The sequence below is a fragment of the Hippocampus comes genome, unplaced genomic scaffold (assembly GCF_001891065.2).
Source record: "Hippocampus comes isolate QL1 unplaced genomic scaffold, H_comes_QL1_v1.1 scaffold285, whole genome shotgun sequence".
Lineage (NCBI taxonomy): Eukaryota > Metazoa > Chordata > Actinopteri > Syngnathiformes > Syngnathidae > Hippocampus > Hippocampus comes.
In genome coordinates, this window is record NW_017805073.1 from 461,937 (window position 1) to 483,628 (window position 21,692).

At 44.6% G+C, this 21,692-nt stretch overlaps 2 protein-coding genes across 4 annotated transcripts; both read right to left on the bottom strand.

The window, feature by feature from the left end:
- Positions 1–4,693: 4,693 nt before the first annotated feature.
- On the bottom strand, positions 4,694–6,882 carry LOC109512803 (xin actin-binding repeat-containing protein 1-like). The gene has a single exon (XM_019864808.1). It carries the CDS (start codon positions 6,719–6,721, stop codon positions 5,033–5,035), a length of 1,689 nt encoding a protein of 562 aa, XP_019720367.1. The 5' UTR covers positions 6,722–6,882; the 3' UTR covers positions 4,694–5,032.
- On the bottom strand, positions 6,776–18,971 carry xirp1 (xin actin binding repeat containing 1). 3 transcript variants are annotated; one of them, XM_019864804.1, is made up of 9 exons: positions 18,563–18,971; positions 17,895–18,051; positions 17,408–17,462; positions 16,916–17,191; positions 16,593–16,671; positions 13,203–13,360; positions 12,884–12,925; positions 7,316–11,740; positions 6,776–6,885 (listed from the first exon to the last, which is right to left on the bottom strand). In XM_019864804.1, the coding sequence occupies exons 2-9, from the start codon at positions 18,017–18,019 to the stop codon at positions 6,883–6,885; spliced, it is 5,163 nt and encodes a 1,720-aa protein (XP_019720363.1). In that variant the 5' UTR covers positions 18,020–18,051; positions 18,563–18,971; the 3' UTR covers positions 6,776–6,882. The 3 variants fall into 3 exon arrangements, with proteins under 3 accessions (XP_019720363.1, XP_019720362.1, XP_019720364.1); XM_019864803.1 differs by having other exon boundaries at positions 12,884–12,928; XM_019864805.1 differs by lacking the exons at positions 16,593–16,671; positions 16,916–17,191; positions 17,408–17,462; positions 17,895–18,051; positions 18,563–18,971 and adding an exon at positions 15,759–15,942 and having other exon boundaries at positions 12,884–12,928.
- Between the last annotated feature and the right edge of the window lie 2,721 nt (positions 18,972–21,692).

Genomic DNA, 21,692 nt, shown 5'->3' on the forward strand with positions numbered 1-21,692 from the left:
GTTGATGCACGGACAAGAGTAGAATTCCTTGTTGCAAACTAATGTGATCAGTCCTGCTTTTTGCATGGACATTTTCACTTTAGGGGACCTACAATGTGTCATAGTCAATTGTATTTTATTTAATACTTCAATGTGTTTATATTCTAATGTTTATGTGAAGTTACTGAAGTTACTGTTTATGTCAATCATTAAATGCAGAATGGTTCATGTTGTAACCCTGTCTGCTGCTCTTCTTTCTTTCTTTTATTTATTTATTTACCGGTATTTATTTTTAATTCGTCCTGCTCAGCCGCTCGGTCATGCAAAATGGAGGATCGGTGTAGCTTTTAATGCCAGATCAGTTTTCTCTGCAACAGGGGAGTTATATTCTCCCTGCATCTATGGTAATTTGTGTTGTGATGGCTATTTATTGAAATTGCTGGCAGACAGAACGCGGTATGATAGCGGAGAGACAGAGACACAAGTATGAACAGAGAGAAAAACACAAGTAAAAACGAAACAAATAAATCAAAACAGTATACGATTACTGCAGTGTTACATTAGAATCTCTTTTTTCAACGGAACAGTCTTCAAACCAAAGATTAAGTCATAGCTGTGGGCTACCTTCATTTTATTGGGGGCACTGTGGGCCCTAACTTGAATATTTAGGGGCGCAAATGAATCACATATTCAGTTGTCAAGTAAATATTCACATTTTCACTCATTTTTACGATACTACTGATAAATGTGCACAAGTGTGGAGCAGAAGTTGGTCAGCAACAGTAACACTAATATTGAAGAATTCAGTAAATGTAGTAGCAAATTTATTCATTAGTCACACATGCAATTGCAGTCTGGAGCCCCGCACACGTTTTTTTATGATAATACTAAAATTATTTTCCTCAACAATAGCAACATATCTTTGTTCACATGATTCATTCTTTGTTTATTTCCATTGTGGTACTACCATGAACATAGAGTGACTTCAAGTTGAAAACACATGTTGAAGTGACCTCCAATGACCACGATGACATCATAAACCCTGCACGAGGGTCGAAAAAAAAGTTTGATTGAAATGTGGAATGCTTAAGCATATGGTAGCTAGATTATTACAAACGGGAATGATACGGTACATTCAAGACCAGTAATTTTCACAAAATTTTTATGAATTTGTACTTCCTTGCTCGCAACTAGAATCCCAAACTGCACTGAGCTCAACTGCATTTGTTCAAACGAAATCATGATAAACAGTATCTAAAAGAATGTAAAGTGAACAAATTGTGAATCATTTTCTTCCAGAGCGCAGTTTATATTTCACAACGTAATTGGAGATGTAAATCAGAATGTTTTGTTTCTCTTGAGAAAACCCTTGTTTTAAAAAATAAAAGAAAACGTAAAAAACAATGAGATGGACAACAGTGATCCCGTTTGAGCGCCGCTCTTATCCGAACAAGTCATCCATCCACTTACTGTTGTTCACATCATTCTCTTCACTTTGTTCGGTGTTGTTTTTTTCCATGACGCACTTCAAAGGTGAAGATACATCACTTGAGTCGTGACACATTGGCAGCAACTGTGTCCCCGACGCAAAGATGTCAAGAGAGAAAAGATCTGACGGAACAGCGGCGGGTTTTGTCTCCGACTCCAACAGCCCATTCGGCGGACCGGCATCGAGAAGCTCGGCACTCGCTGGCATTTCGCCCGCTGCAAAGATATCATCAAGGATGCTGACCGGTGGGCCGCAAACAGCTTGTTGGTCGCTAAGCAAACGGCTGTTTGGGCTGAACAAGTCAAAATCCGACTCTTGAGTGCACGTCACGCTGTTCGAGGTCAAAGTTGCGAGGCCTTGATCGTCGGCCCGACTGATGGCGGTCGCTTGCTGCTCGACCGGTTCAAGCACTTCAGTGTGGGTTGATTCCGTTTGAGTGTCAAGCAGGCTAAACGTCTCGGAGGATGCATCGTTAGCGACCGGACGCATTAAACCACCCGGGAACTGGCAGCCAGAACTCCGTTGGGTTCAACGGGCAGTTCATCCGTCGACTCCGGAGAGTCGTGCCTGTCCGTGGATGAAAGACCAATGCGGTCCTCCGTCTCAGGATCGGCCAGCGATCGGGGTCTCGTCTCTCTGCTCCTGTCATCTGTGGCATTTGAATCTTGCTCGCTGGTGTCTGTTTGGACGAGATCCATTCGGTCCTCACTTGTTTGGCTCGTTGGGAGCTCTGGCTCTGCGCGAATCATCCCCTCAAGCGTGTTTGAGTCACCGTCCTGAGGTTTGACTCGGATGGTTTCGGCTTCACGGGTATTCTCATCCTCAGTGCTCATTTTACATTCATTGTCAAATGTCGGCAATTTTGTGGCGTCTTCATTCTGGTCTGAGGATGACTGGACGACTTTTCCCGGGAGTTCAACATCGGGCTTCTCCTCTGCTTTCTGGACACTTTTTGCTTCGGTCTTGCTATTTTTTTCAGTGCCACGGGCAGCAAAGAGCTTTGACAAAGCGCTTCTTCCTTTAGACCAAGATCCTAGTCTGACCTTTGACCTGTCGGTCTGTTTCGCAGAACTCACAGGAGAATTTGTTTTTGCAAGAACCCGTTTCGCGGTACTGTCGTCCTTACGTCCGTCACTTTCTGAGAGCGTTTCAGTTGGTTTTGTGAGAGGATTTGCTTTTTCCAACTCTACGTCCAGTTTATCAGATGACTCTTCTGTCACACGAGTCAAATTTTCTTTGACCTCATCGCCCGAGTCACCAAGAAGTGCATCTTTTTTACCCTCGCGATGTAGCATGCCTGGACTTTGCTCAACATTGGCCTCGACAGCGGGCTTATGTTCATGCTGTATTTTTTCAAGGTCACTCGACTGCTCAGCTTCATTTTGGTCAAAATTATCATTTGCATTCTTGCAGGTTTTAACTTGGAGCCCACTGACATCCTCCTCTGTATCGTCCGAGGCTAGCTGACGAGTCTTATCATCGGGAGAAATGTCAACATTTGGTGCAAACCAGACAGATTTCCTTGATTTTTTCGAAGTTGCATCCACTTTGTTAGATGCTTGATTCAATTTGGTATCGTTGGTAGGCGCAGCTGCTATCCGCTTCTCATTCACGTCTGAGAATTTGCTCCCTTTTTCTAGCAGAGGAAAAGGCACGTCAAGTTTTGTCGGGGAATTGTTTTGAAAATGGTTCCTGTTTGTGGCACCACTCCTTAATTTCAATTCCTCGAAGCGAGCTTTGTCCTCCGTGGTGCTGTCCTTTGTCAGAGGTTTCTCCCTCATTTCCGACACGTTGTCATGCACGCACGTCACGAGGTGATCTTTTTGTTTCAAACCCGCTGCATTTATATTGAGAGGAGGCTTCTTCTTCTCGGGTGGCCAGTTAACTTTCAGTTTGCCCCTGACACCGGCACGGCTGCCGTGTCTGATCTCATTTTCAGGAGACTTTGTGACAAATACTTCAGCCGACGCCCCTCTGGCGCTCATGGAAGCGCTCGAGTTGCTTTTTGTCATTTTTGCTGCAGGTGCGGTGTCAGTTTCATCCATTCTTTTATCTTTTTGAAGCCAGCGGTCTTTGTGCTGCGTGCGCCCGAATCCCTCATCATAATTTCCCTTTCTTTTAAAAAGCTGTTGGTAGTGAGACATGCAGTAGAACTCGCCATAAAGGGAGGAATAGTTGTGAATGCTGCAATTGGGAAAGAAAAAAAAAAGAATGACTCGACATGCTAACCGAATTGAGTGATTTAAAATATGGTCTTGAATTTGTCTCACCTGAGCTTCTTCTGACAGTGTTTGCAGCAGAAACAGCTGTTGTGCAGGATAAGTTTATTGGCCACCATTTTTTCCACTGGATACACCGGTGTCAAACAGGCTGAACACATTTCCTTGACAGGTGAGAAGAACTATAACGATGGAGACAAAGTAGCAACAGACGGAACATTTTAAGACTTAATTCTTCTGTTTCTACTCCCACAGAGACCTAAAGGAGACATACAGTCTGAATGAAATTGTTGTTTCTATCCTAATGGCGGTCTGTGGAGTGGTTGTCCACCCATTTAAGTCTGAAATAAACCCAAGTTAGCTTCAGGTGGCTTTGTGTGGAGTCAGTAGCGTTGCATTGGATTTTGTTGGGCGCACGGATTCGCTCGCCGCTTTTGCTTCCGATAAGCAGCACTTACTTGATCTCTTCATGAACTTGTCGAGGCTGTGTTGGTGCAAGAAAGGTCTATTTGTGTTTGCTGATATGTCGAGCGAATCACGGAAGAGGAGATGGCCAAGTGCCATCGAGAATGCGCAGAATACTTTGCCAACCGAATGCATGGGGGGCTGGAGCCTAGCCCAGCCGTCTTCGGGCAGTAGGCAGGGGACACCCTGAACCGGTTGCCAGCCAATCGCAGGGCACACAGAGATGAACAACCATCCGTGCTCACATTCACACCGAGGGACAATTTTGAGTTTCAATCAGCCTGCCATGCATGTTTTTGATATGTGGGAGGAAACCGGAGCACCCGGAGAAAACCCACGCCCGGGGAGAACATGCAAACTCCACACAGAGAGGCCGTAGGCGGGATCGAACCCACGACCTTTGCACTGTGAGGTCAACGTGCTAACCACTCGTCCACCGGGCCGCCTGCTCCATATACTCACAGCATAAATAATAGTTTTTTTTTTCATCAATATACCATTGTGTGGCGCGTTCTGACAAATGACGTCAACTTAAAATAAATAGATACATGTTGGAATATTTTATTTAAAAAAAAGTCACCTTAATACCCATTTGTCAATTCTGAATGTCCATCCCTTTTGTGATAAACACAAGACATTGAGCATAGCCCCCGCCCCCACCCCCTAAACTGCAATTTATTGAACATGTTACACAAAGCCGTACAGTCTCAGCTATGTTTGCTTCATTCAAAAGAATTCAACATTTTATGGTTACAGTATAAAAAGCTCTAAGACAAAAGTTTCTTCAATAAAAAGCCAACATCTTCATCGCTACATTTTTGGGGGGGGGCTAAACAAAACCCGAAAACACAAATGAAATTCCTTGGCGAGATGCGTCCGTTCACCGTTTTTCCTTGGGTTGGCTAAATGTGACAAACACTTTCCCTTTCTCATTGGTATGACTCGGCGCCTGGTCCTCAGAAGGGCGACGAGACGTTTGCAGTAACGGGGATGTCACGACTTCAAATGCGTTTGGGGCCCCTCCCACCTCAAACACAGCGGCCGATTCGTCAGTGGACTGTTTGGTGACAAATGTCGACGTGACGGAAGATACAAACACGTTGCCAAAGCCGTCCGTCTCTTTGTATGTTTCACTGACGGTCTTTGTGCCGAAGATTCCTGCGGGTTCCTCCGGAGCCGTTTGCACCTCCAGCACGCTGACCTTGCGTTCTGCTGGGCTGTGAATGGACCCTTGGGCGGGGCCCTCGTGCCCATTCCTCTCCGCTGCTGGTTTGAATGTCGACATGGTGGCCTTCAATGGTGGTTCGACGGGCTTTCGGGCAGCCGAATGAATGGATATAAATGATGGCGACGACTGGGAATATGATTGGCTAAGAACTTTGTTGTTTGCTCGCCCGGCTGCTTCTTGCGTGGGCAGACTTGAGTCACTGGGGTGAGTCCTTGTGCGTGTGTTTCCTTGACCCGATTTGGCCTTGCTTGACACGATGCTGATTTTTCGGATATTGCTGGCAGGTTGAACGTGTTGCTCTGACTTCAAGGATTCATCAAAGAGTCCTGACAACCCCGCGATGTCTGCCTCAGATTTCAGGTTGGACACGGAGTACAGCGCCTTTTTAATGGCCTCCTCGATGTCAAGGAGCTTGGCCAAAGTTTGCTCCTTCAGGTTTATGATTTCCTTGCTTGCCTTCTCCAAATCCTCAAATGTGGTTTCCACCGAAGAAACACTTTCGAGGTCGTCATCCTGTGTTTCCACTTTGCTTTGCTTTGAATCGTCGCTCGATGCGACCGTCCGACCGGGGACATTATTGCAAAATGTCTTAAACGAGCTCACCTCTGCATTCCTGTTTTGTCCTTCAATCTCTTGCACCTGAGACAAGATTCCCTTGAGTTCCTCTCGTTTCCTCATACTTTCAAAGATTTCCATGGCGGCCTTCACATTTCCTTTCATGATCTCTTCCATGTGCACGGAAAGCCTCTGTCGTCTCTGACTCTCCGTCTCGCCGACTTTCTTCTGTCGTAAAACGACTTTGTTCTCATTGTCATTGGCGTTTTTTGCTGTTTGGCACGCACTCGCTGGACCGTTTGTCTCGGACTCATCGCTCTTGAAGAGTTGTTTTTCCAGAGGCGAGAGGTTTGAACTGCAGTATTGAGCGGTGCCTGTGTGTTTCGATGGTTTCTTCACCTCACCTTTGACATTCACGACATTTTGGGGGCTCTTGGCGTCTTTGTTCGGGGTCCCACCGCCCATTTGATCAAAATCAGTGAACGCAGCCTGAAAGCTCATGTTCAGTTCATGCGTGGAATTGTTCTCATAATCTTTCGCGCACTCGTGCAGCTCCTCCGCCGCATTCATTTTCCGGATGACTTTTCTCTCTGTCTCCGATTCAGTGGAATTTGACTTTGTCGCGTGGCGGTTTGATTTTTCGTCCCTCGGTAAAGTCGTGCAGCTTGTGTCTTCAATCAACTTGTCGGTGGGAAGCTGTGCGTAACGTTGAGCATTTTGATGAGGCACCGGATTGCTTTTATTTACAGGCGACAACTTTGGTTCATCTATGACGGTCGCTTTCATCCATTGTGGCTTTGGTGGCAAAGCTGGCCTCGGGCTCTGTGGTTTCTTTCGCGGGTGTGACGGAGCGGTTACAACCTCAGAAGTGGACAATTTAAAGCCTCCATTTTGTTCCGGGTAGCTTGTTGAGTTCTGTGCTGTGATCGACGGTTGCCCTTCTCGCGTTACTGAAATTGAAGGAAACAATGTTGTGTCAGATGGCGGCACGGACACCACAACGCTCCGCTCGTGAACGGCTTTGCTCCTTTCCGAACAAGCTTTCCCTGAATTCCTGTAAAGCATTGCTGATTTAAAGTCTCCCTTGGAGACATTTACATGAGACCTCTCAAGCGATTGCAACGCTAGGTAGACATTACCTCTTACGACAGCTTCTTTATCTGGGAGCTTCTGCGTCATTGCTGCACTCTGCAGAGATCTAATTGCTGACTTTACATCTCCTTCTGGCTCATCTTCCGTTGTCAGACCGTTACACTCATAACTTACAAAATGTGGTTCTGATGCACTACCATTGATTAGCCCCGCACTATTGGATATGTCTCCGTGTTGGCAAACGTCTAAGGAAACATGGCTTTCCAAATCTTTGACCCCATCACTGACCTGTGGGCAAGTCTTGATTCGGTGGCTTCCGGAGGACGAAGCTGACTGCGTAACCGCCTTCGAGCTTCCTTCTTGTGCGGAGACATCCAGGTTGTATATTTTTCCGGGGGCAATCACCTCCCGTTCGACTTGCATGCTTTGCTGCTTGGCCAGTTGCAGGGACTTTTTAGCTGCCTTCACATCTCCGGATATGATGGTCTCCTTTTGTACTTGACTTCCTTCTGGTTCAAGGCCCTTAGATGACAAGTCCATATCATAAATAGTTCCGGGTGTAATGTTCTCCCGTTCCACACTCATACTCTGTTGCTTTGCGCGTTCCAATGACTGTATTGACGCCTTAACGTCTCCAGCCACAATTTCCTCTTTCTCAACCACCAGGGATTGCTTTGCTGAAAGTTGCTGCTTTGCTGTCAAAACATCCCCGGGAATGATTTCATCACGCGGGATGCAGTTTTCAGGTGTTAATGAGCACTCTGTTGAAAATACTTTTTTGGTGTTCTTCACGTCCCCCGGCAGAACATCCGAAATAGTCCGTTCCACTGTTTCCTTATGCCGGCAGAGACTTCTTTTTGCCTCCCTCACATCCCCTTGTGTAATTTCAATTTGCTCCTGGTCAAGAGTTCTGTGATCAGCGTTGTCTTCTGACGCCTCCGAATGAAGGCTTTTCAGGTACTGCAGATCCCCTTTCTCAATGCAACTTTTGTACAAGTTGACATTCCCCTTCTCGTTTTCATCGATTCGACATGTCGTTGCAGCCCTCGGACTGCTGGCTGTTGCTAACAGATTTCCAATGGCAGACTTCACATCCCCCTTTTCAATGACATGACTTTCAGTATCGCTTTCACCATGGCTGATAAGCGAATAGACAGACATATCCGGTTGTCCGCCAGCGGCCTCTTGCATTAGGATTCCTTTCTTGAAGTTCTTACCTTGGGTAAGTAATTCATCAATCATCCGAACGGTGTTTTGTAATATTTGATCCCGATCAATGGCTGTACCCATAGATGACTGATAGACTGGAAGTTGGACCACGGTGCTATTCACTTTTCCCTTTTCCACTTCTCTAAGTAGTGTCACTTGTGTGTTGCTTGGTTTAAGTAAAAGCTGTAAAATGATGTTTCGCAGATTGCCCTCAACAACTTCTTCTTTCTGAATTTGGACTTCACGAGTGCTTCCCAGAGTGAATTTTGCCATGGTAACATTTTGACCTTCTTTTGCTTCAATTATTATGCCACTTGAGAGCACCACATTCGATTCACTTAAGAAGGACATGGTGTCAGTGACACTGCTGGAGGTGATTTTGTCCAGCGGAGTTGTCTCAAAAAGCCAGGTTGTGCACTTGACGTCAGCTTTCGGGATGATTTCCTCAGAACCTTGGAAAGGTGTCTCTTCCGGCTCCTTGATTTTATCCAACGGCTGTGATTCAAACAGCCAAGTGCATCGTTTCACGTCTCCTTTCTGGCTGTCTTCTCTGTGAACTGTTTTGACCGGACCTTGCTCTTGAGGGTCTCCTCTGAGACTGTCAATGGTTTGATTTTCAAAGAGCCAGGTGGAGGTCCGAACATCTCCACGCTGAACGTCGGTGACACTAACCATTCTTACAAACTTGCTGGTTGATTCCTCCGATTCAAATATCTTTTTATTGACCTGCACATTACAGCTCCCAAAGTCTTCAGCCACCTTAACAGAAGGTTCTTCTCTGCTGGCAAAGGAGTCCAGCGGTTGTGTCTCGAACTTCCATCTGGCTGATTTGACATCTCCTTTCTCGACATCCTCTTGAGTGACAGCTCGGATCACATAAACGTCATTTTCTGCCTTGATGGCCTCGAGGGGCTTCGTCTCAAACATCCACCTGGCACCTCTCACATCCCCACCTAAGACCTCATCCTTTTTCACAGTTGTCACTTCATGAAACTGTCCCTCTTTGTCCCGAATGGCGTATAGTGGCAGGGACTCAAACATCATCGTGCTGGACTTCACATCAACATCACTCTCCAGCTGTTCCAAACCGACCGACTTCTCTTCAAGAGGTTGCTCGTGGATTTTGTCCAGTGATGAGGTTTCAAATATAAACTTTTTGCTCTTCACATCCCCGCTCACAGCTTCACTGAGCTTCTGATTCTTTGCGTCATCGTCGTCCATGTTGATTGTGTTCATGGGACAGTTCTCAAACAACCAAGTGAATTTGTGGACCGATCCTTTCTGGATGTGATCGTCGTCATCGTGTTCACTGTATACCGTCGCCATTTCTGATCCGATTTCATCAAGGGACTGGGATTCAAAAAGCTCTTTCACTCGTGAGACGTCTCCTGACTGAAAGTTAACTTGGCTGACGCATCTTACATCTTGTTCCGTCTGGTCAGTTCTTGTTCTGTCCAGGGTCTCTGTTTCAAAGAGGTGTTTGACTGTTTGACCACCCGTCTTGGGTTTTCCAGAATCCCGTATGGTGCCACAGAGGTTCAGATTGTACTCCTCGCCATCTTTTATGCTGTCTAATGGCTGTGATTCAAAAAGCCACGTAATTGATTTAACGTTAGCATTGTCAATGGTCTCTTTGTCATTCACTTTCTCTGATTTGTCATACAAAACGTCCATTGGTTGGGTCTCAAAGAGCCATTTGCATGCCTTGACATCCCCTTTGCAAGGCGTGGCTCCAACGGGATCGCTTGGCTCCATCCGGTTGAACTTGGAATGAATTCCATCGATCGTCTGGGTTTCAAAAAGCCACTTTGCCAACTTGACATCACCCGCGGTGTCTTCCTCTCTTGTAATGCCTTTGATTACCTCAACGTTTTCCTTTCCTTCTGTCAGTTCATGTAGAGGCTTGGTCTCAAACATCCACTTGTAGTTTTGGACCTTTCCCTTGATGAATTCCTCACGGCTGACGGTTGTTATCTTGTGGAAATTTCCAGAACTGTCTTTGATAGCATACAGAGGAGAATTCTCAGCCCTGTGATTTTCTGATGCGTTGTTCTCCTCACTGCACTGAGAAATTTTACTTAACGGAATTGTTTCAAAAAGTTGCTTGAACCCCATAACATCACCCCTTTCAGTGGCTTGTTGTTTTGCCGAGGAGCTCTTTTCAGTGCCACGACTCTCAAATATGATCTTTTTGTCTTTAATCGCACCTTGTTCATCAGCTGAAAGGGTAATTTTCTTCAAACGCCCAACTTCATAGCTATCGTTCAGAGTCTCCATGGGTTGAGTTTCAAACAGCCAAAGAGATGTCTTGACATCCCCTCCGATAATCGTGTCCTTTTCCAGCATCTTTTCCTCTGTATTTCCTCTCAGTGTTGACAGCGGTTGTGTCTCAAAGAGCTTTGCCTTGTTGGTCACATCAGCCTCTCTCGTACAGTCAGCCAGGGTGCCCTTGAACTCGTCTGCTCCCGCGACCTCTTTTATATCATCAAATGACTGAGTTTCAAACATCCACCTCTTTCTGTCCACTCCTCCTCGGTGTCCCTCCTCCAGAGAAATGCCCCGAATTATTTTCACGCCATCGCTTTCTTTGTTAATCAGGTCCAAAGGCTGGGTTTCGAACATCCAACGGGCACTACTCGTGTTCCCATTCTTGATCTCCTCCCGGCAGATGGATTTGATTGTATGGATATTGCCACTTTTGTCTCGAATGGCACAGTTAGGTTCTGCCTGAAAGAGTTTCACAGTCTTTTGGACATCGCCTTTTTGCTCCTGTAGCTCGGACATCAGTTTCAAGAAGTCATTGTCCTCTATGGAGTTACAGCGCCCAAAGTCACTGAGCGGTTTGGTCTCAAAAAGCAGACGTGCTCCACTTACATCTCCTGGCTGGATGGGCTCTTTCAACACGGCTTCAACCAGGTCTCCATCTTTTTTGTTCAGGGAATCTAAGGGCTGTGTTTCAAAGAGCCAGGTAGACGTTCTCACGTCCCCTCTTACTGAAGTCTGCCTTTGAGTAAATGCCTCTGAAACCGGAGGTCTGTTATCGCAGTGCTCAAACATGGACGAGGTGCCTCTGACATTTCCTCCCGTGAGGTTTTCTTCATCCAGCATCTTCCTGGTTGCATGAGGATCCCCAATGCTATCCAGATTCCAGTTTTCAAAGATCCACCTCATTGACTGCACTTCAGCCGGATACGCCGCTGTTGCCTCAGTGTCATCTGACCGCACGGCCTTCATTATGTCATCATCGACAGCATCGCCAAGATGTCTGATATCTGGGTGGATGTGTTTAAAGAGCCTCTTCAGTTCACTCTTCTGCCTTTGCTGATAGTAAGTGGAAAAGGTTTCTTTAGGTGGAGGGACGGGCAGGCTGATTAGTGGTGAGGACCCCTCATAGTCAAGGGGCCTTGCCGGTACAGGAGGAGGAGGAGGTGGTGGTGGGAGGGGAAGTTCGTCTTCATCATGAGATGATTCCGAAACTGTGACTTTCCTGGCTGCCTCAGCCATCTTAAAATGGAAATAAAAAAACAAAAACACAAAAACAGAACATGCAATCATGTCAGTACTCATTCAGTAGAACCAATATTAGACGCTACACGTATGTTTAAAATTGCATGCAATTAGTATGTAAGTCAAATCATACATTACCTTCCTGTATGATCACTTGATGTTTGTCACGGCAAACCATCCTCGTCACACCAAGGTTAAGGAAAACACTACACACAGCTGTTAGCGGAGCAAAGGTCTTCTTCCAAAACAACCCGTCTTTGTTCTCTTCCGCATACACGACTTAAAAAGTGTTTGAGACGCTGATCTTTTGAGGGAAGTTTTAGGATGAACTCAGAACGTACTGTAACCCTTACAGGTGTACTCCATCGGATCTTCTCTGAACTTTTGCATGCTTATGTGCAACTGTTTGCTGGTTTCGTACTTTTTTTCCACAACTTTCGGTATCTCCGTAACAACCTAATGTAAATCAATGGTTCATTATTTTCTTAGTCTCATTTGGTCAAAATGTGAACAGCGTGTTCAAATACCAATTGTAAAATGGATTGATTGATTCACGTGTCAAACGTCTGTTGTGAATTTTGCTGTTTGACTCCTTGCTAGAGAAGAGATAAGTTGTGCAAAAATCAATTGAACATTGAGTTCACCTTTAAAGGTTGTGGCGAATTGTGGGTTCATCCTGAAATTTCACCCGCAATCTGAATATCCCCAACTTGAGAAACTTTGAGAAGAGTGTCTGTGTATTACTGTGGACGACCTGTAATAGTATCATCTCACTTTACATTGTTCAGGGCATCATGTAACATATCCACTTGTCATTAAATTCAATAACTTTGCCTACCAAGGACCATGAAGCATTTTTTTTTCTGTCAGCAATTTCTGTGCACTTATCATGCAAACATCTAAAATGTAGTCGTACAAATGTCACAAGTTACTAGTCTATGACTGTGACACTCAGAGTAAGTAAAGCTGTTTATTTCATTTTTATTCATTTGTTTTGATAATAATCATCATCATCATTCATGTATTTTATCTTATGACAACGAAGGAAATTTGGAGGTAAGCGTCTCTTTAGTCAAGCAAGCACAGGGTCAGTTATACTCCACTCGTTCAGAAACACACAAAAAGACACTCAAGATGTACCTTGCTGCTTTTCATCCTTGCTCCAGATGCACCAGTCAATCCCTGCTGGCAAACAGAAATGTTGCTTCCGTGTGATGTCAAATCACATTCGATTATGAACAAAACGTTTTTTTGTTTTACATTTTTTACTCATTCACTGCCAGCCCAGTTAAAATAACGGACCTTCGACTTCTGTCGTCAATCGTTAATGCTGTAGATGATACAGCAGATGTATTGACAATGTCGAACAGTTCCATTTGAAAGAAAATAGCGTTCAGTTCCTATTGAAACCCGCGGGTCTGCCGTGCGGGGAGGAATGAGAGGCATTTCAGGAACTCACCGATTGTGTGGAACCTCCAATGGAGTCAGTTGGTGCTGCTCTTGACAGATAGAGAGCTGACTTGTCTCTAACAGAGGAGCGAGTCGGTATGCTATCACTGCCTTGTGTTGTTAGGATGGCCCTCTTGATCACTGGTGTAAATGTACTACATTTGTCATCTGCAAAAATTAAAAAAAGGGACAAATGAGGGAAAACAGGCAGGAATAATGAATAATACAATTTACCCCATTCTCAAAACAAAAAATATCGTAAAATGTGTCTGGTGGCAGAAACACTGTGTGCCCATTTATGGTGCTGTTCACCGTGCATGTATTTATAGTGACGAGTGGAATCACGTCCATCAGATTACCATGATTCCGCACAATTAATGGAAAACATTAAGGTCGCCCTCCCTGAGAGTTCAGCATTCGCACTGAGGTTTGAAGCAACTTAGAGAATCTGACAGACTCGTTGTGACACAGACATCCGAAGATCATTGTGCTCGTACCAACTGACATGACAGAAAAGACTCAGACGTGCATGCCTGGAGTCAACAGCAACAATTGACTAATGCCCAAGAAGGGAATTAAAAAAAAACAAAAAAAAACACAGCAACTGCTAGCTCAGCTGTAGTGTCAGAGAGTGTTTGCACATTGTTCATGTGAGCTGCGTGCCATTCAATGATCAACACCTGGCCTGAAAGAATGCCACCAACCGACCTCAGGAAAAGCACCAAACGGATCCTACTTTTAACCAGAGGCAGGATTTCACTGCAGCACTTGTGGAGATGGGATATATATATAGAAAGACAGATAGATGTAACTATATCTATAGATATATCTATATCTATATCTATATCTATATCTATACATATATTGGGCGTCAACATCCTTTCCAGCTGTAAGTCATGGACACATTTGGACATGCCTCCTCTTTTCACGCAGTAAGCCCGAGCAGGACAAAAGGCCTGAGCAGCAAGCTGACGCCTCTCACTAGTCCGGATTTAAAACATTTTCATCGCTGGGTGAGCAGACAGAATGAGGCACCGAGAGGTCAACTTGGTCCCTTGTATAATTACTCACACCTCTGTTACAGACTGATGAAACACTCATTTGCAAAGTGTAGTCGTCACTAATTTCAAAGTTCTGTACAGCAAAGGTTTTTTTCCAATGTATCTTGTTCATCTGAATGATTTGCCAGGATTGAAGTTGAAGCCATTTCTTCCGACATATCAGGGGATTATTCTCAAGGAATTGGGAGAAGCTATTAGCAGTTCAGTAATGTCAGGGTGTTGTGGCCCAATATCAGCTGTCCGAATGATGGTGAAAATGTGGTTGGAATTCTCTCTTGGGCGCCGCCTTCTCAACCATCAGCTGTTGGTGATTGTTTCCACATTCGCAGACTGTAATGAACACCGCTTTGCTCAAGAGGCCACCCATATAACACCTAAATAACACCGCCATAGTGTGTTACACTTGCAGGGGTGCGAAGTCGTTGCTATTTATTTGAATCGTGACTTTTCACTTTTACGTCCCACACCTGGAAACCGATCTGTACTTTCAACTCCTTTATCAAAATGGCCCCATTACTTTTTTCAACCTCTGTAGATGCTGATGTAAATAGAGATGATAAAGTCTTGGTTGAGATTTTGATTTTGGTCTACGAGTCTTATTAAGTGGGAGGGAAAGCACAGCAAAAGCTGAGACATGGACGAATGTGAACCACGGAGCATTTATGCTAATTAAGGCGAATGTGTTGTCTTGGGGGAAAAAAAACAATTGAAAAATGAGCTGTAAATGGTCAGGGCATGGTTAACATGAGCTAATTTAGCATTTTTTTGTCACACAGTTCATAACGTTAGCAAAGCAATAAGAACAGATTGTTTTGATAGCCTGTTGCTAAGCTAACGCTAACTGGTTCTTTAAAACAACGTCACGTCGCATGATTCTTCTTCTTCTTCTTCTTGGTACATTATTATACCGCACTTTGAAATGCGAATTTAAAAAGCGACACGCCTAAGAGTCGTTGCTCAAAACGTGAGCTCCACTTGCATAGTCTGACATTCAATACCAGAGCTGTTTTCATAGAGTATTTGATTTGAAAATATAATGCTCACTTTTCACTGGTCGTGAATTTGATTTGGAATTTATTGTTGCGCTTAAGTGTACAGATGCAGCACTGTATCATACTGAGGCGTGTTTCCAATAATTTGGCCCTCTGTATGCTACTGTAGATAGCGTAACCATTCTAGACTCATTATTCAATTCCAACTTTTTTGAGGGTGTCAGTCAAAACTGAGCGGTGTTATATTTTAAAATGAGAGCCTGTCGTTTCATCTGTTGTTTTCATGTCTCCATGACTATGTAATGAAGTGTCTAGTGAGTGAACATTTAAAGAAAATATACATTTGTTTCATGGTGAATCCAATTCAATGTTACGCTTCACATGCTGACATAACCTTTCACATATTCATTGCTAATAATATTGCTGAATTATTTTTCCTGTTGGAATCACCAACCAAATAGAATATAGTAGAAGGCTACTCATCTAACTTCACAAGAATAATAAAATACTCACGAAAGTTTGATCCAATGGCCGTATTTGCGCTGTGTCGCGAGCGCTCGCTCCTGATGCCTCAGCGATGTGTGATGAAGGCTGACGCCTCTCTCTGCGTTTCACCCCACACTGACTCTCTGCACTCCACTGGCCTCGGCCGGCGACAGCTGATTTTTATCAGGGCCGCTGCCCCCACCCCAACCTAAGAGCGTCTATTTTGGGTGGGTGGCTGGCGGTTGCTACTCGACTGAGTCAGTCACCTCTGTTCGTCACCAAAGTACTGGGGCACCCCTCCATCTCCCATTCCCACCAATACATTGTCATTCCCTATAAAAGCCCCCCCTGTACGTGTCATTGGGTGGTTTTAGGGCAACGAAACAAAGCAGGACAAATATTTTGTGATAAAGTGGATTAAAAATAACAATTAAATGTTGCATCACTTTACCGGAGCTTTTGTTGTCATCCACAGACAATTCATTTGTACCTCCTCGTCTTACACCAGGTCAAAGTTGACGCAACCCAGTGTCAAAACACCAATCGTGCCCAGAGATGGTGCGGTCACAGGGCCAAAGGCTGCGTCATAATCCGTCAGCACGGGTGTCACTCCTATCTTAAGCGGCTGTGCCATGCGCATAGTTATGTATTTACACCACGACATCCTCATCTTTTTTTAGTTGATTCATGCCAAGGGCAACAGAACACTGCTGAGCCAAGGGTGACGTGTGCTTTTTTGAGACCTTGAGGGGCAGGAGGGCTTCTGGGTCACTACACGGTACTCCAATATAGAACTTACGCGGTTGCCTGTGTGCCTTTATACATGTGCCTATGAACATGAAAATGAGCACCACACCTCACCGTGTGAGTATCTGGAAACTTTGTTGTCAGACTTTGGGAGGCCATTTGTGGTCCTTCCTCCCTCCAACAGGGTCAGCCTCTAGAATAGTAACATGAGCAAACAAGAAATGCCCTCATTCATTCACTTTCTTGAGTATTATCCAGATTTATACGGCTAGCGCTGCGATAGCCGTGCTTCAACACTAAGCCTACAGATAAATATGTGTGAAGTGAGAAACGTGACCAATACATTAATTAGGACTGTGTTGAAGTTTATTGCTGCCAGTACGAGGCATTCAGTTGCACCCGAGTCAGTCTCTTACAAACGCACAGAACTGACGCACCTGAGCACTGGTGTTGTTACTACTCCGCTCCTGCAGGGGGCGGTCTCCTCCTGTCTTGCCATTTCTTGCAGAGGATGATGAGCTGCTGGACTTCTGCTGCAGCTTGGCCTTGGACTCGAAGAGCTCACACAGAGCTCTGGTACCCGAGTTCTCCCTCTGAGGGAAGAAGTCCATAGAGCGACTTCTTGACAATCCTGCGCTTTGTAACGATCCCGCTAGGGCCACGTTTTCTCTGTTCTCTGGTCCTCTCCATCCTCCAGAAAATCGGTCCGATGCCTGAAAGATCATATATTTGAGGTGTTTTTTTTATTTTCAAATTGTATTAATAAAATACAGTGTTCCCCCACTATTCACGTCAGAGCCCTGCCACAACTAGCGCTAATCTGCGAGAAATCGTCATCTCCCTAAAAAGTTATTTAGGGGGATTGTGGCTATGGAGGGGAACACTGTAATGAATTGTGTGGACAGGTATTATTATTCCATGTGTTTTACCTGGAATTTATGTATCATATATTCTTGACTCCTTTGGTCACCACAGCTTTGGTAACTGAGGAAAGGAAAAAAAAAACTGAGATTCTCACATTTTAATGATGTTATTATTAGAAATTGTGGATCCCTTTGAAACACAACATTGAATCCAAAAACGAGAGCTGCATCAGTTGCCCTCAAAGATTCACATCATAAAGACTGTTCTCGAGCATGTCATTCAGAATAACCAAGATATATTGAGCAGCAAAATACTAATATGATCCTCTGAAGGAGTTGAGGATTTGTCCTGTGATTTGTCACTATTTCACGTTTGGAGAGTGGCACTGCCTGCGATTGGCTGCCAATGAGTTCAGGGTGCCCCCCCGCCTCCTGCCCGAAGACAACTGGGATAGGCTCCAGCACGCCCGCGACCCTCGCGAGGAACAGCGGATTCGAAAATGGACGGATGAAGTGGCCCTGCAAATTCAGCTCTGCACATTGCGGGACTTACTGATGAACCAGCTGCAATACAGACTTTCTGTCGCAGCGGGTGGGAGCTGGCGTGCCCCGTGAGCTCTCCTGAACCCACGAGAGGCTCCTCAAGGACTGCGTCCTTCTCAGGACAATCGTCTCCATCCGGAAGCAGCTAGAATTAAGGCAATGTTTGTCTGTGAAGAAATGAAGTGTGAAATTTTAAATGCAAATAAATGAACATCTATAAAAACAGCGACGCCCAGTAGCTCATACCAGTTTTATTTTTATTTTTTTGCTGAGGCACAGATATTACATTTACAACTTATATGTGCTTGTGCCGAGAATTGCGCTAGAATTTAAGCAGGTAGCCGGGCTTGGTTATTATATAGCAGGCACTCACACAGACAATCATGTGACTCCGTTAATGTTTATGGCGTTCCACAAACCCACCGAATCCATTTGAATGTAAATGTGTGGCATTAGATCACACGACAAAGAAACATTTCAAAAGTAGTTGTTGCAGAAGCAAATTATTCTAAATGAAAGATCATTGTTCTGAATAAGAATATTTTTTTGTTGGAAATTGTCAAATGTGTGTTCTGTATCATCAAAGGAGAGCATTCCCAGACACCCCAACTCAAAGTCCATCATAGCATAAAGCTAATGTGATGCAACACAATGTAAAGAAAATCATGAATCACATACCTCCAGAGAAGGTGAAGCGACATGTGCATCGGTGCCCGGCCAGGAGACGTGTGCGTCAGGCGCACCTCTCAGAAGACAGAGACACCTTCGTTTGTCCAAAGTCCTCTTAAAACCTTGTGATTGCAGTCATACAGGGATGATATCGGCCATCATAAAAATCACTGCTACAATACAATAAAGCCTTTTGATTGCCCCATATAACAAAGGACGTGAAAATGAGCTACCAGATGTTTGATTTACAAATAAGTGTCTCTCTATAACTAGATTGGATTTGTGTACATGATCATGAAAAGCTGTGAAATCAGAGACTTGCGTGCCCCACGACAGCTGCCCCAGTCAAACTCAGCGGGGGTTGAAATTCCTGGCGCAGGCGCTCTGGTCCTGTATCTCATGACAAAACACCAAGTGACAGCATTTTTTTTTTTTTTTTGGGCTAAACATACTTGCCATAGTTGTTTCATGACTCCAACAGGAGTTCCGATTAGCCGCTTTGCAGTCCCATTTCCGGTCTGCCTCCAGACTAAATGTTAATGTGTTCAATTGCCTGCGCTCCCACTTAGGTTTTGCATAGCGCAGGGTCAAGAAAAGGTGAATTTACACATCGATGAATGCAGTGTTAATAGCTGTTGTCATTTCAAGCTGCTGTTGCTTCAAAAGGAAATCTACTTGGTGTGCGCATAGCAGTAAATCTTACTTTTACAGTTCAGGACAGACAAATGCAGCTGTGAGCAAAATTTGTACGTAGCGTAATACAAGGCCTGCTCCATTCTTTAACCTTGCTCAACAAGCATTTACCTTATCACGAGTTTATGGTTTTGGCATTCAATTTGTCAATCTTAAAAAAAAAAAAACAAAAGCGATTTACAGGTATTAATTTGTATTGATTTATTTAATCATTTATCTCAATAAACAATAGATTAATTCAGCTATTATAACTAGGAAACATGAAGTAATTTCACATATACATTTAAATTGTTATTTATTGCATTACATAATTGGTAAATGAATTCTAATGTAACAAGAGAACGAATGTTTCCCTCCTCAAAGGCCTCGTGACCTCCTCGAGTTACTCGACACGAGCAGGGACTCTTCTGACCTCTAGTGGAGAAGAGCGGCCGTGACGGATCCGGTGCAGGACAACGTTTAAACGTTATCCTATTATGGCCAACAGGTGGCGCCAGAGTAACGCCCTTCTTTCACGTTCAACGTGGTGAAAGCGCTTTTATTATTTAATCATCTGTTCTTCTTTTAGAACGCTCATTAAAAAGTAATGGTAGCAGACGTAATAGTAGTAGAAGTTGTTGTTGTTGTTGTGGTAATAGTAATAGTGGCATAAAAATAGTTATAATAATAATGATAATATCCATTACTCTGAGTCAATCGCTCACACTCACATTTACACATTAGGCAATTAAGATGTGACATGAGCATACAGCAGGTTTTGAACTGGCAACTTCCAGAACTTTATCGATTGAGCTACTGTTGCTCCATTGCCGTTCGGTCCTACCCTCTTGCGACAATATTGTGTTTCCATTGCAGTATGTCAGCAACACAAGTGCAATAATTGATGAGTCCCCCACAAGTTGCAAGTTTTGATCACGTTGCTGGAAAACGGCCCAATGCAGTACTCAGATCTACGTTGTGCAGTATTTCCTACTGAATAACGCATGATCGTTCCAGTCAGTGATGCATGTGTTTTGCAAAGGAAGCATTTGAGAGAGTATGTGGATGGGTTGGGCCTGGTGCATGGGGGCGCAATCACACCCACTCAGCTCCACAGACCAGTCAGAGCTGATGCGAACAGCTGAGAGCAGAGCAGGTTAAGTCCTCCTTCCTGCCGCCCGCTCCGACCAGTACTCACATGGAACCACACGTGACAGCAGACACCAACAGCACAAAACTGGGCTGGAATTCCAAGAACACACTAGCTCTTAGTGCTCAAATGACACACACACACACACACACACACACACACACACACACACACACACACACACACACACACACACACACACAAACACATTTGTCTGTAATTATGGACTCATATGGAACCAGCGAAGAGTGCAGTATATCTTTGATCAGTGACACATTCTTTCGGCGAACACTCCTGCTGAGTCCACGACGCATGACACGGGAAACTTTTTTTTGCCTTTGTCAGAAAGGTCACCACAGTTGCTCACTGTTTGTCTACCTGACAATGTTAAACGGGGGATGTCGAATGCAGCCGCAGCTGCTTTTCTGTAACACACGCAGCAACAGATAAGACCCCATGTCTCGTAAACTGTGTAACTGACCTACTTTCCTCCCTCGGCTGCAGCTTGACTTGCTTTCAATCGGAGTGATGGATGATGCCTTCGAAGGAAACAAATAGTCAATGTTCTCCTTTTGCACAAGTCCCAGTGATACTTCCTGTAAGTAAATAAAGTAAACAATGTGAATGATTCACAATTTTGAGACAAGGCTACATGCGGTATATAAGAAACGTAGTCAGGAATTAATTACACTTCTGCAATTCGATATAATTCACAGGGTCTCAAACTCACTGCCCGAGGGCCATTTGTGGACACAGGATAATATTTTGCGGGCCCCTACTTATTGTTAGTGCGTCGCCCACTTTTTTTGCCATGTCATTGGCCAGAACGTTTTGTGTGTGTGTGTGTGTGTGTGTGTGTGTGTGTGTGTGTGTGTGTGTGTGTGCGCGCGCGTGTGTGTGTGTGTGTGTGTGTGTGTGTGTGTGTGTGTGTGTGTGTGTGTGTGTGTTTGCGTGTTTCATCATTCTTTTTTTAATCAATTATGGCCTATCATAGCTCATCCCTGCGATTAGAAACCCATGAAGGTCTATGGGAGGATTTCACATTGTCAAATCTTTGTCAGACTTCATCAGAATGTCAACGTACGGTATGTGGGCCATCCGTGGCGTTGTTCTGACTGAGCCCGAAATGAGGCCACAAGAGCAACCTGAGTGGCCACCACAATGTAGGTTAACTATAAGTTACATAACGCGAGGAACTAACAGCCCATCGATACAAGATGAGCAGGTTTGGGGCTAAGCTCAGCCAAGCTCGCCGCTCGCCAGATGCAGACTGTTGCTTGATGACAAAATTGAGGAAAACAGCCGGATTTTCCAGGA